Here is a 15,537-nt window from a genome sequence, read left to right as displayed (position 1 = left end):
CAAAAAGGAAACCAGCTACTGTAACCATCATGGTGATCTCCTGGCAAGTATACTCTGAATATTTTCATGCAAAGTTTTGAGTTGCTCAGTTCCTCACAGCTGCACGCATCAGTCCAAGTTCTGCATCTACTTGCTGTGAACCATTGATTTGTTTTTAAATCTCAAGATTAAAGTATTTCCCCTCGCATGTATTTTCCCTATATTGTTTTTCACAATATAGAACTTAAAGTTGAAATATGTTTTTACACAGTTGTTAGTAATAGCATCCCTGATGTGTGTACAGCATACTATTTTCCTGCCTTGCTTTGAGAATTCAGGGGAGTTAAATAATTTAAACTTGGTCTATATATATTTGAATATCTATTCATACACACACACACTTAACTTGGCTTTTTAAAAGTTGACAAATTTTAATTTGTTTTAAACAAATGCCAATTTAAAAGTTACTTCAAATACCCCAAAACAATGCTATACATGTCTATTCTGAGGCAAGTCCCCCAGAATTCTGAAAGTGTTAGTCTCAGGTAACCTTGTGTAGCATTGTAACCTTAGAAAATAACAGGACTCTGCATGTGTATGATTTTTTTTTCTTAAAACAAAACAAAAACACCCCAAGAATTCATTCACAATATTGTTTTTATCACAGAATCTAGTTATAAGAAGGCAATGAAAACATTCAAGTTGGTTTTGCCTAATGTGATGGCGACTTTTTCTTCAACCAGGCTTTGAATCACTATGGTGAGTCTCATAAAATAAAGGTCGGACATACAATGACTCATTGTGGCAGCAAGGAAACAGAAAAGCCTATCAAGGTAACATGGTTTCAAAATCTCAACTTTCAACTCACATTACTTTTAAAATGTGCAGAAATTTCATTGGGGTATACATGTTGACACTAGCCAGACAGAGAATTCAACTAACAATCTATGGTATGGGAAAAGCCAGAATGTAAGATAGCTAGGTTCAAAACCATTTAAGCCTTTAAAGATAAAATTCAGCAGTTTGAATTGGGCCTTGAAACAACTCAAAAGCCACTGAAGTTGGCTCAATATTAGTAGGAAAGGGTCTTTAAAAATTGCCTTCTGTTAAGCTGTAGCTGCTAAATTTTGCATCAGCAAGCTAGACAAAAGCATTCCTGTTACAGACTAAAAAAACAACTTATCTGTCAGCTCTCTCACCTTATTTGCTATAACATCTTAAAGACAGTCACGAGGTGGGATCACTCAAATACCCAGCTGAGCAAATTGGTACTGAACAAGTCTCCTAACTACAGAGCAGTGTGAACCTGAATCCAACTGTTTAATTTGGGACAAAACGTGCCAAACAAAAACACTACAATCATCTAGTTGAAGAAATGTTTAGCTGCACTGATTATGAATTACATTCCATTATTTGTGTCCACGTTACACAATCACTGTTATCTCTAAGTCAGTATTTGTACTAGATCCACCAAAGTCAACGTTCAGCTGAATGATACACAGATTGTGCCATGCTATGCTGAATTGGCAAGTTAACTTTTCATATGCTCTCAACCCAGAATGTCGCCTAGGTGAACCTCTGGGCCTTGGATTCACTGGTCAGTTGTCACAGCCTACCTCTGATAACATTTCATATTGACCTCTTCTTCCCAAGGCAATGGTAAGCAAGTCATAGACTACAGACGCACTTTGCAAACTGATGATGCGGTCATTTTTATGTTCTGGTATTCTGCTCAGCACAGCATCGCGATTAGCCTGGATAGCAAGACCAAAAACGAGAAGAGAGGATCAGTGAAGCAAACACATAAAACCAAGTCCCATGCTTGGGGTTCTCCAAAATGGAATAGCAAATTCAAATTTTCATTGCTTTGGATGAAGGAACTGCATTTCTCAAGGGCTGCTGCATCACAACTACCATAAATACCTGAGATGCAAAATACCTGAGATGTTTAAAAACATGAAAAGACGCTGAACAACCTCTCTCCACAAGAAGAACAGTACATATGGCATCTGTTTATTCACCTGGTGGATGATGATGAATTGCTCTAAACATATTCCTCTGTAGGGTTTTAGTTATAAATTAGTAGATAATTTACTTTTATATCCGACCAGGGGAGAAGATCACCATGTCCTTTAGTTTTCTACAAGACTTCACACTCATAGTTGTCTGGCTTTTTTTAAAGACGCTGATGATGGCCAATGGTTCGAGTCAATAAAAATAAGTGAATCAAGGTAATCAGTCACCAGGGTAGGTTTTCAAAGTAGCCGATAAGGAGCACTCTGCTTTTAGAAGCTTAACTACTCATATATTGCCTTGAAAACACATCTTCATAGATCAAGAGTATAATTCCCCTTGAACAAAACTGACATTTCCTTTCAGCCCTGGATCTTCTGGCAGCTCAAAAATATACACAGTTGCAGACACCCACGATGGCAATGCCAGCAGCAGTACGGATCCTACGGAGTGCCTGAAGTATGGTACACCATATGCTCATCTTCAAAATGGAGTAAATCATGGTGTGAAAAGGTTGACTAAGGTTAATAATGCAACAGCTGGAATGTAAATGAGGGTTCCTTCATAAAGAAAAATGGCTCGCTTACCATAGATTCACTAATCAGCAGCAGCAAGAGTGCTTCTTCAGTGTTCTCTTGAGGACAGAAAATGCTGTTAAAAATTGAGTATTCATTACCATAAAAATCAAGTTATTCGAGATTCATTTACATACAGTAATTAACTACTGTGTCACATTTTGTGCTATTAATGATTTACCAAAACTTTGTTTATGAAAACCTATTTTGGGTCTCATATCATCAGCAAATCAAATAATGAAAATACAGCTATTTTTAAAAGATGTTTTGAAATTTAACAAAACTGCAGTAATTAGGATCAACAACTAACAGCTCAACCCAATTTGCTATTTTTGACAACTATAAATTGTCACATTGCATTTGTGCTCAAAGGCACCACCTTCATATTTCTGGATTTATAGCAATACGCACTCAATAGCCAACACTAAATTTTCTCTCTAGGCTTCTTATATTTGGATCATAATACCTTGCATTTTTAGCTGCTCTCCAAACCCTTAATAGCATTCATTTGCTTTAACCATTTTTGCATTATTATATTCTTCCTTAGAAGATCGACAATGCCAATCATTCTTCTGCTTAATTGGGAATATGGAAGGTTGGCAGGAGCAAGGGGAATGCTCCTGAGATAGACAGAACTTTGTGGAATGCCCACTGAAGAAACAATAAACTCAGATTAAATTACATGATGATGTTTCTCCTCTGCCCCACACTACTAAGTTTTTAGAGGTACAAAGCCAATTCCTTTTATTGAGTTAGTAAGTGATATGGGGAGGGCCCATTACTCAGTGCTTTGCATCACTGGTCCTAGGAACTTGTCAGTCACTGATATCTCCAGCTTAAAAAGAAACAGGTGATGAGAAAGACCTCTGTCTGAGGACCACTATATTTCTGGTCCACGTCAATTTTACATGTGTTTACTCCTGTCCATTCTACCTCATTTCTGCATTAATCTGAACATTAAAAAAAATCTGTATGAAAATTGGTATTGAACTACAGTCATACCTTGGAAGTCTAATGGAATCCATTCCAGAAGTCCATTCGACTTCCAAAATGTTCGAAAACCGAAGTGCAGCTTCTGAATGGCTGCATGAAGCTCCTGCAGCCAATCAGAAGCCGCAGAAGTCCCATTGGACGTTAGGCTTCCAAAAATAGTTCGTAAACCGGAAAAGTCGCTTCCAGATTTGCGGCATTCGGAAGCCAAAACATTCGAGAACTAAGCTGTTCAAAAACCAAGGTACGACTGTATCTACTTTTATCTTTATACGTCTTTTAAAGGTAAAGGTAAAGGGACCCCTGACCATTAGGTCAAGTCGCAGACGACTCTGGGGTTGCCACGCTCATCTCGCTTTGTTGGCCAATGGAGCCGCTGTACAGCTTCCGGGTCATGTGGCCAGCATGACTAAGCTGCTTCTAGTGAACCAGAGCAGCGCACATAAACGCTGTTTACCTTCCCGCCGGAGCGGTACCTATTTATCTACTTGCACTTTGACGTGCTTTCGAACTGCGAGGTTGGCAGGAGAAGGGACCAAGCTCACCACATCGTGGGGATTCGAACTGCCGACCTTCAGATCGTCAAGTCCTAGGCTCTGTGGTTTAACCCACAGCGCCACCCGCGTCCCATACATCTTTTAGCACAACATAATATTTATACATACATCTTATCTCAATGTGCACATTTCTAAATGTATTTTTTAATTTTTAAAATATGTATAGACCACTATTTCATTAAAAACATCAAAGCGGGTTACAACAAAAAGACACAAAACTGTATTTTGAAAAGTTAAAAGCAGACATCAATTAACTATTGTAGAAAGATGTATTCTTAATTGCTTGCATAGGCCTGGTAGAAGAAGTTTTCAACAGAGGTTTAAAAGTTAAAACAGAAGGCGGCTGCTAAATCTCTATTAGCTGAGTATGCCGCAATCCTGGGACGATGACAGTAAAGGCTCTATTTCCTGGTATTATCAAGTGACCAATGACGCTGCTGCAGACGATTTATCCTAAAGTCCATAGCTTTTAACTCATTTTTGTATGGCTATGAAGTGATAACTATATCACAAGATTTAGAGAAGTACAAAATTGGAAAGGTAATTGTATCCCACCTGCGTATCAGTGCAGGAGGTGCAAACAATTCAAAGTGTTGGTGCTGACCTTTAAAGCCCTAAATGGCCTCAGCCCAGTATACCTGAAGGAGCGTCTCCACCCCCATCGTTCAGCCTGGACACCGAGGTCCAGCGCCGAGGATCTTCTGGCAGTTCCCTCACTGCAAGGTTACAGGGAACCAGGCAGAGGGCCTTCTCGGTAGTGGCGCCTGCCCTGTGGAACGCCTCCCATCAGATGTCAAGGAAATAAACAACTATCTGACTTTTAGAAGACATCTGAAGGCAACCCTGGTTAGGGAAGTTTTTTTTTAATGTTTGATGTTTTATCGTGTTTTTAATATTCTGTTGGGAGTCGCCCAGAGTGGCTGGGGAAACCCAGCCAGAAGGGTGGGGTATAATAACATAATATTATGTTATTATTACTATCCATGAACTTTTCTTTTAAAAAACAACATGGCCCTGGAACAGGAGAATTCAGACAACACGCATTAAGGATAATAATAATAATATTTAGATTAATTCACTTGAAAGTGCAGCCCAAAATGGTTTTCCACCATTCCTACTTCTGCCCAAGATCCTGGAGAGATGCTACCTGCCAGAGTAGGCAGTATAAGGCTTCAATGACAAATAGTCCTATCCAGTGTAAGACCTACTTTCTATACTTCTGTTCTTCTTGCTTTTTCCTCCCTTCCCATAATATTAGCAAAGATCAAGGGATGAAGCTATTTAGGAATCCTCAGAGGTATTAAATATAGAAAACAAACTTCTTTATGTAATAGGGAAAGGAAGACAGAAGAACATTTCTTCTTCTTCTGGGAATTTACTTTTGTTACGCCTTTAAGGAAATGCTTCACTAATATTCTACTCTATGCATAATTCAGTATATCAAAAAAGTCAGATAAAACAAATTTCACTCCACTTACCAGGTCCAAAGTGCCAAATGATAGCAAATGCAAGTGAGTGCATTTAAACATGCTCGGGGAAATCTTTCAGACCAAAGCTAAGGGAAATGCTTAGAACCAATTTTCCCCTGCAAGTTTCTACATTTGATAAATTTCCACCCAGCTCAAAACAACATAAATACAGGTCCAGTCTCTGTACTGTAAGAATCGTTTCTGGAATGGCTTTGCTAATTATTCCTGTGAAATATTTTAAAACACACATTTCAATGTTTTCATTATCGCTAATAAGAGACTGGAAGCATTGTCATTTTAATTGCTCTCCCGCTGTTCTGAAACAACGCCTAGAAAAATACAGCTACACATCGGCTTTTCTTTTCTTTTTTTGAACTTGGACACCTTTTCGTAAGCACTTTGGGTGTAACTCAACACTGTGCTCTTTCAGTCGTTCCCTCTGCACAAGCCTTTCAGCTTGCCAGACAGATCAACCCCCCTCTCCTTCCTGCTGTATGTTGTTCTGTGGTTCTGGGGAGCCAGTGTGGTGTAGTGGTTAAGAGCGGTAGACTCATAATCTGGTGAATTGGGTTTGCGTCTCCGCTCCTCCACATGCAGCTGCTGGGTGACCTGGGCTAGTCACACTTCTCTGAAGTCTCTCAGCCCCACTCATCTCACAGAGTGTTTTTTGTGGGGGAGGAAGGGAAAGGAGAATGTTAGCCGCTTTGAGACTCCTTCAGGTAGTGATAAAGTGGGATATCAAATCCAAACTCTTTTCTTCTTCTCCCAATCTACCAGAGCCAATCTAGGAGATGGGGGGGGGGGGAGGAGGAGAGATGAGACAGTCACATTGCGCAAGTGGAAGTCCTTGCACAAGGCTTCCTCTGATGGGGCTGTATGGATTTTGTTCTCCTCCATTCTTTCATTCATATGCGCACTGGAACAGTTTAAGAGTTGAATTCCTACATTTTATCAGCCTAATTTATATATCAGCAATACTGTTGCAATTCATAGTAACGGATTAAAAGATAATCATTATCATAAACAAAAAGCTTACTTTTCTCCTGAGTACACCCGTGGTCTTCTGCTAAGCGCATAACTCTTAGTATTTGCACCTTTCCATAGGGGATCATTCAGGGGTGACTCGTGAGGAGGGTCGTCCAATGGATTCCAGTAACTTTGTTCACACATGCCTCGTAGCAAGATTTCGGCTAGCTGCCTTGCTATTGTCTGTCAACAAGGAAAAGTAATTTCCCGGAAGTTAAGGGTGTACAAAAAAAGGGTGTACAAAAAACAGACTGCAGCAGTAGGGACGTAAGTAAAACTGTGTAAAATTATGCTTACGAGCATGAAGCAAAACAAGCAAATTGCAACACGTAACTTCGGTACAACAACGGAATGTGCCATCAACATACTGCACTTTGCTCAACGTGTTCTATACCGTCTTACTCAGATAACATAAGATGTCACTGTAATACGTATTAGAATGAAACTGGCTAACAAAAACAAAGTTCCCAACAGAATCAACCAAGGTTTAAAAGAGCAGCTGATGAAAGGTAGCTCATTCTCTGAGTGTGGACCCTTACACAGCTAAGAGGTCACTCTACATGTGGGTAGAGATGGTGCCAGGTTTGAGGACGGCCCCATTCTATCCTCTGGTCACTCCATCCTTTTCCCACCTTACCTTTTTAAACTTTCCCGCGTTTGAGTCCGTAGTGGTGGCCCAGAACTTCTCCCTCTGTGCCTGGTTAGCTAGCTGGGTGAGCAAAGCTCGCAAGTGAAGCAAGACTGATGGATTGTGATTGTGAAGCGCTGCACTGACCAGATCCTCAAGGATCCATGCGTTTCCTAACTCCCACAGGGGGAGAGTGGCAGCAAGTTCAGCCAATGAGATGTCAGCTTTGGAGTTGTGGGGCTCCCGAGGCCATCTGAGTAGCAAGGGAACAGGCCAAGCCTCCACATCCCACCCACTTCCTGCTCTCATTTGCCTCAGAACCCCAAAGGTGGAATCTCATTGGCTGAGCTCACACCACTTCTGCCATGGGCTCATAAATTTTAAACATCAAAATGGGAGATATCTAACACCTCTGGGGCATGTCTAGGGCTGTTCAGGAGCTCGTGGGGTGTGTGGGGCCCCAGAGTTGTGCCCAGAGGTCCATTCATAGTAGTCACACTATCAACAGGCGTAGGACAACCTCAAGATTAAAAGAAATACAAACAAAACCAAAAAACTTAGCAGGAACACTCCCCTCCTGGCAAAAAGCAGGCCACTGAGAATTCACAGAGGCTATGAATGGTTATGCTCCAATTCTAGTTTTGGAGGCACTTGGCTGGATTCAGCTACCCTGTTCCAATAGTGGAAGCCACTGCAAGGACTTCCACTAGCACAACAGGGCTTTCTTCCTCCCCACCTCTCCCCAAATCCTCTTTGGAGGCTCAAGAGAACCCCCAGAATGGTACACACAGAAGGAGGAGAGGGGAGATTGTTCCGTCAGGCAAGCAGAAATGCTTGCACTGACGGAACAATCTCCGTAGTCACGGGTCGGCAAACTAAGGTCCGTGGGCCAGATCCGGCCCAATTGTCCTCTGGATCCGGCCCACAAACGGTTCTGCAATCACCGTTTGGATCGGCGCAATTGCCATTTCCCCCCTCTTTTGGGGGCACCATTTTTTGCAGTCCCCCCCTCCCTGCAGTGGCGTCTCCTCCCTCCTCCCTCCCTCTTCCTGGCTTCCCCCCGCCCTGCAGAGGAAGGGGTCTGGGCTTTGATAGGAAGCCTTGCCACCCGCCAGCCTCTCCCCATGGCCGCGCTGTGGGCAGGAGTTTGGCGTGCCTGCTAGCCCCGCACCTGGCACCTGGGAAAGCTGGCCTGAAAATGAGAGGCGCCACCACCACAGCTGGCTCCCAACTGCAGGCAGAGTGGTGGAGGAGGTAGGCCGGGGGAGAGAAGGGGGAGAGAGAAGCCCCCTCCGCCGTGTGTGTGCTCCCGCACGGGCAGTCTGGCCCCATCACTAGGTCTGGGGGACGGTGAACCAGCCCCCTCCAAAAAAAAGTTTGCTGACCCCTGTCCTTAGTGCTATGAAAAATTCCACCTAGTATGGGAATTGCAAGGGGGGGGGGGCGTTACTGCATCCAGGTCCTGCTTATGGACCTCCCATAGGCACCTGGTTGGCCAATGCTGAACTACATGGGTCATTGGCCTAACCTAAAAAGGTTTTTCATATGTTTTTATGTAACGTTCAATGTACATGAAAAGGTGGCTGTTGGGAGGGCCCAGAAAGTCAGGGGGTGAGAGTGAAGGAATGGCGTGGCTAGAAACATGAACAGAAGCACTTCACACTGCATGGTTATTTAATTTAACAAAATTTATGTACCACCTGATTGTAAATGGAGCCTCTTAACAGTTTATAAATGCAGGTCCCACTTGTCAAAATTCTATTAAATAGTAAATGCTGGTCAAATGCTGGTCAAATGCTGGTTCTTCTCTGAATTGTTCACTTTTATTATAAGCTTGCATAGGCATGCATGTTAACCACCAATTGTAACATAATAATATTTTTATCTGCTGGTTACAGCAAGGGTCGTTGCACTGCAATACATCAAATATTACTACAGTGCATTCTTATGAAAAGCCCCACTTTTCAATGTGTTCAATAGGGGCTTACTCCCAAGCAGGAATGTATAAAACTGCAGACTATAAAAATCACTAATTATCAATTTTTAACGATCTGTAGTTAATTGTAGTTATGAAAACTTACCATGCGTAAATTTTGTGTAGTTCTCGTTTCAACAGCTCGTAGGATCTCTCTAAATCTACCGACTCCTCTTGTCAAATTCCTGTATGTATACACAGAATTCCACAGAAATAGTATTTCCAGCTAATACGTTAACATTTAATACTTTATAAGGAAGCATCAGTCCCATCCCCCCCAATGCCCACCCAGTTATTAAAGTTGATTTATCCACTTTTGTAAAGATCAAGTAACTTTTTACTCTGGATCACAAAAAATACTATTTCTTCAAATCCAAAACATAACATGTATGTTTCAGAGAAGGTAAAAAACACTAACACAAGAAAGGCCAAGTGGTTTGTTGACATTTGAGCTTTCACAGCCTGCACCCCAGATATGCCCAGATTGCAATTAATTTGTCACTGGACATCAAAGCAATGTTTGTTATCTTCCTGCTGTTGCAGCTATTCTTCTAGGATAATCCAGAATATAAATCTGGGCTGAACAAAAGTCCCTCACATCCCTCAGAAATGTAAAGCAACCACAATGCTGAGATGGAAAAGTAAAGAACTGGATGGCATATCTTTAATATACACTTGTTCTGAAAACAACTTGACAACCAACTTTAATTTTCAGCAGTACAGGGTTTACAGTACAGGGTTTACAGAGGTAGCAAGTTGAACAGAAGGATACCACAAAATTTAATTCACTATTCTTTCTTAAAATGAGAATGAACCTCTCGTCATTTTTTCTCTCATAAAAAATGCATTCCCATTACTGCTAAATAAACGGAAATAAATGAGGGACAGAATGAGCGCAAGAAGTGCATGTCTCAATCATATAAAAATAGCCTTTTCTCCAAGATCAAATAAACCTGAGCAACAGTAACATGAAATTAAACAGCAGGATTGACAGCAGACTTGGACACTGGACTTTGCAGTAAAGCTGCAGTACACAACTTCAAGTTTGGCTTGTCAGAATGTGAAGACTTCTGCAGTGCTTCGAACGATTCACAACAATCCATAAATGGAAGCTGTATATGACAGAATATCCTGTACCCACCCCTGCTAATTTACAAACCATTTCCCCTTTCAAACAAAGCATTTCCCCCTTCTAACACACACAATCCCATATCAGTTTTTAAAAGGAAGTGAAGTTCCTCCTTTATTGCAATGCATCATCATCCTAAATATTATATATTCATTATTATGGGCTTCGTAGCAGACTCAACTCATCACCAGCACTAGAATCCAGAAAATGTCATCATATATCACCAAAATTATCCATGAAGTTCATATTGATGATTGTTCTATGCCTCTTTTATGTCCTCCAGCTAACTGATGTCTACAATATTCCCAAATTAGGAAAATACTCATAGTTGCCTTTCCCTGCTTATGGAAAGTTCTTAATACTTGCAACCAAGTTCATATTCATTTTCTTGGAAGTTAAAGCCTACTTTGTTCCATACAACTTGCTTCCAAATAAATGTGCATGGAATTGCAGCCTTCAATTAACCAATCATGCTCAGTATCCTTGCATGCGTAGAGAGCGCAAAAAACTAGCTCTATGTTTTTGTTGGTCTTGAGTACCACATCACCAGAGTTAGAAACTGAGTTATGAAAGCTAGGAACTAAATGGCACCTTAAACCTAGGTTATGGGCGCAACAACAGAATGTCTAGGTGTGCTTCTTTTACAACAAGAATACAAAGCTGAAAATGAATGAACTGCAGCTAAAATTTTACGTTCATTTTTCAAATGGTCTAGTCCTCATCGGAAGACTGCAAAAAACAAAGCCATGCTTCCCCTGCCTGCCCCACTAATATTCTTAAGAGGATCTCTTCTCCAGTCTTCAGAGAGTAGCTGGAAGTGGGGAGGCAGAAAAAGGTCCTCCTTTCCATCCACTCTACAGTTTTAATCTGAAATCTTAGGTGCAGTACTGTGTGCCCAGAGCTCAGAAAGTGCACGCACTAATGAAATTCCCTGTCACAAAATGCACCTAGAACAATGGGAGTTTCGAACGCTCGCCCCACCTTCCCCCTTTCTTTTACTGAAACTGCAGCTTTTGTTGATTCTCCTCGTTGCCTCACTGGCATCAATAAAGAAGTGGATGTTACATGCACACCCTGCATTCTTCTCCTCATTGGATAATAGAAGATCATCCTAGAAGCTCCTATATCAACATCACATTGTGCTCTTTTTAGCCCCACAGCAAGTTAAGCTCTGCTACCCCCAGGTACCTCTTTGTAAAAATGACCTAAAATGACCTCTAGTAAAGCAAAGACTTCTGGGATGTTTTCCTGCTTCTCAGCAGGATGTTCCAGACAAGAACACAATTAATTCTCTTACACTCCCTTTATCACTAAGCTTAAAAGGAGGAAAATTATCCCTTGGAAAACTGCCCAAGAGTTTTGGGGGCCAGTGGAAGGGATGCCTTATATATCAACATAAATAAAGATGTAACTTAACACTGCAATTTCTCTGAATTACACGAGAGAAGAAAAGCAGGATGGGGGGAAATGCTATTGACACAAATAGAAGATATGAGAGAAGGAAATTGTATTTCCTGGAGTTATCAAGAAACAAACTAATTATGCAAATTCCCTATGCTAATTCTAATGTTTGTGCAAAACATGAAAATTCAGACACTCTCGCATTATAAAGATGGCTATCTTTATTACGCGAACCAGGCAGATATCAAAATGGTGCAGTTTTGTAATTCAGGGGAGGAAATGCAGACTTTTGCATCAGTTAATGGTCCAGCACATCGACTCCATTTGGCTGAGACAATTACACTCCAGCATAATAAATACTGATTTACATTGTGCCAGGGCACCTGTGACCCAGGCAGTGCACTGATGCAAGATTAAAATGCATCACAAGTTAGTTAATCAGCACTTTTGCCAGGATAAAAACAATAATTTTGCAGTGCAGTGCACTTTGGCATGGCGTCAGGGCTTACAATATTTTCTTCTGCAGTGTCTCTGAATTGCTTCATTAAACGTCCTAGTGCAGAGTAGCATAACATCTGCAGATCATCAGACCAAAATGCTTCCACGCTTAACAATAGCAATAAAACAGTGAAATTAACCTGCTAAGCATCTTCTCACCTACACTGTCTCTTGCTGTCTGTTGTAACTTCCTGTCTGAACTTTTGGGCACTGTTTATGGAAAGGGAACAGAAAACCAAGGGGTTCAAAAGAACCGAAAACCGAAGCAGAAGTACGGAGATAGTAGTCGCCAAATCCAGTTTTACAAAACATTAGTCATTTCAGCCCAGGCAATAGCTAAACGAACAGTGTATGAGCAATATGGAAAATTCAATACTGCCATCTAAACAAAAGTGGTCTCTAATGTAAGCTGTCCCCCATTCTGAAGGTTAGTTTCTTATCTTAGATCCCAACTAATAATAATAATAATGGCTGTGTGTGTGTGTGTGTGTGTGTGTGTGTGTGCAATAGTTGCAAAATACGGGCTTATATATCTTCTTGAATGTTAAACAAAATAAAAATTAAAAAGCACCCAAACCAAAAGTGCAGCTTCTAGTTTTCTACTGTTTTTATAAAGGATCGATCCTAGCTCAGTAGCAGAGCTGTGCATGTCTCAGATTCAATCCCAGGTATCTCCAGGTAAAAAGGATAACGTATTAGGTAGGCGAGCCATGACGCTAAGGGGCTGGTCAAAGGCAGCTTTCTATGTTCCTAATGGCTTGCAAAAAATCTTTCTTATTTCAGCTCGGACTCCCTACACGATCCATGCAAACACATATTGTTGTTGCTGGAATAGATCCTTGGATGAAGGGCGGAATAATAAATAATAATAATAATAATAATAATAATAATAATAATAATAATAGATGGTTCCAATATTACCTCAGTGAGATGGGACTCAATATCACCTTCCTGTGCTACTCTGCTACGTCACAGGTTCCTGGTCACGTGGAAGGTATAGCTTCTTTCAGAACCATAACTGGCCCATCTTCTCGGAGGAGCAACATTGGCAAAGACCTGGGGTTCCTGATATTGCCAGAGTGGTGCGGGAAGGAGACACCTTGTAGTACTATCCATGCTGCTGAGATAAAAGGCCCTATTTGGAAAGGGGCGCCATGGTACCAACTCTGCAGCTGCTTCTACCCTGACAACCAACAACTCCGGGCCACTCTCTCTCAAGCTGCTTTGGGATTGGACGGAGGGGGTTATATGCCAGTTTGGGGCACATCTAGGCTCCATATCACTACGGGGGCATAGAGGGAACAAAAGGGTTTTGGTGATGAAGAACTAATGCAACTACTTTACTATGTAAGATGTACTATCAATTTTTGAAAAGGTTTAAATATGAATCAGCATGCCACAAAAGGGATTGTTCTGTGAGAGTACTTTATTTAAATGGACAGCCATAGTGGCTATTGAAACAGAGCTTATTGTTAAAAAAATAATAATTCTGAAAACTAGTATACAGGAACAAACATTCTCTAATTTAGAAGGGACTTCTGGAATCAAACATTTGGCTTCAGGACATCAATGTACTCTAAACTGCATCCCTATCCTGCGCTATCATCCCACACAGCCGGTATTTTTAGATATTTTGGATTTGAGGATTTTAGGAAGAGTAGACTTCATTTTAAATGTACCCTGGCAACAGAAGTGGAGTGTAGCTATAATTGTATTCTAAAGAGTCACATCACACTGGCCTGGTTCGCCTGTCACATTAAACCACTGTTCGAAACAATGTTTTAATGTGAATAAGAAATATGCACGCTGCTCAAAAGTTCCTGTGACACTCATTCCCGATTCCTGTTGCTGCCATGCCAGGAGTGATTCTCATCCTGAAGCAAAGTTCTTAACCGGAAGCACTATTTCTGGGTTAGCGGAGTCTGTAACCTGAAGCGTATGTAACCCGAGGTGCCACTGTATCTGGCTTGTTTCATTTGTAGCAAAGCAGGAACAGCAGGATAAGGGAGGAACACCATGGGAACTTTTGAGTAGTTTGCACCAGCGCACTGTTCATTCAAATTAAAACATAGGCTGTTTTAAACCATGGTTTAACATGGGCTGTTCTCGTGATAATACAATTCCTGTTCCTTACACAAAGCTTGCAAAAAGCACAGTCACAAATGTACTACTGTAACAACTGGGACAAAGGTCATTTTAAGAGGTTTTTAGTACAGGAATTTTCAGGAAATCTGGTTCACCAGATAAACTCCCTGCTAATAGAGTTTCCATTTAAAAGGAAGCTGTGAATCAGTTTGCATGTTTTCATGCTCACTTACTGCCAGGCTCCACAACTTCTAATGAAAAGTGGCCCACTCTGCTTACGTAGGACCCTAGAAACAAGAATGTGAAAGTGGGAGTTTAAACTTTAAAGAAAGGATTTATAACCCCATGAGTTTAGAAGTTCAGAAATGCCTCCAAGGTTACCATCTATACAAATGTACATCCTTCGCGATGAAGCAAAATTCAATATTGCACAGGGCTTCCTCTAAGGGGACTTATTAGCTGGATCCCACCCAAAGCCATCTAACAGTTTCACAAATATACAGCTTTTGTTTTCAAAATCACCAAAGGGTCCTGATATGCTCACCTTGCTTAGCACAACAAGCCCCTCAGCAAGGTGAGTGTCTATACTTTCTCCTGTATATGACGAGCCTCCACCCTCTCATGAGTTTGGACCTGGCGAGGCAGGCAGAGATCACCAGGAAGTCATTCTGACTCTGAAGGAACACCCAGGACTTCTAAAGCTCTGCTCTGAGCCTCCACTATTCCTCCAGGCTTGGAATCACAAGCAGGCCAGGGGGTTACCCCTGCCAGTTTGGTGTAGTGGTTAAGAGCAGTAGACTCGTAATCTGGGGAACCAGGTTCGCGTCTCGGCTCCTCCACATGCAGCTGCTGGGTGACCTTGGGCCAGTCACACTTCTTTGAAGTCTCTCAGCCCCACTGAGAGTGGGGTGTTTGTTGTGGGGGAGGAAGGGAAAGGAGAATGTTAGCCGCTTTGAGACTCCTTAAAGGGAGTGAAAGGCGGGATATCAAATCCAAACTACTACTACTCCTCTTCTTCTTCTTCTTCTTCTTCTTCTTCTTCTTCTTCTTCTGCCTCCAAAGCTGAGGAAAGGGATCGTGGCAACCAACAACAATCTAAATCTGGGGAAGTCCTGACCAGAGGGCATTTTTATAAACCATTGAGATGGACTTGTAATCTGCCAATGGCTCAGTGGACATTGGAAAAGGAGCAGCTGCTCCTCGCAGCTAAAT

At 41.6% G+C, this 15,537-nt stretch overlaps 1 protein-coding gene across 5 annotated transcripts in view; it reads right to left on the bottom strand.

Moving 5' to 3' along the window:
* The window catches only part of TTC7B (tetratricopeptide repeat domain 7B), a 110,536-nt gene that overhangs the window by 62,905 nt on the left and 32,094 nt on the right, over positions 1-15,537 (bottom strand). For all 5 annotated transcript variants that reach the window (XM_083732861.1, XM_083732862.1, XM_083732865.1 and 2 more), the window contains 4 exons: positions 9,319-9,397; positions 6,620-6,792; positions 2,580-2,643; positions 1,596-1,733 (listed from right to left, as the gene is read on the bottom strand). In XM_083732861.1, coding sequence (XP_083588987.1) covers positions 1,596-1,733; positions 2,580-2,643; positions 6,620-6,792; positions 9,319-9,397 — 454 coding nt within the window. The remainder of the gene's footprint in view (positions 1-1,595; positions 1,734-2,579; positions 2,644-6,619; positions 6,793-9,318; positions 9,398-15,537) is intronic.

The sequence above is a fragment of the Podarcis gaigeae genome (assembly GCF_964106915.1).
Source record: "Podarcis gaigeae genome assembly, chromosome: 1".
NCBI classification, from domain to species: domain Eukaryota; kingdom Metazoa; phylum Chordata; class Lepidosauria; order Squamata; family Lacertidae; genus Podarcis; species Podarcis gaigeae.
The sequence above is the reverse complement of the archived record's forward strand: the minus strand, read 5'-3'. Positions and strand labels throughout refer to the sequence as shown.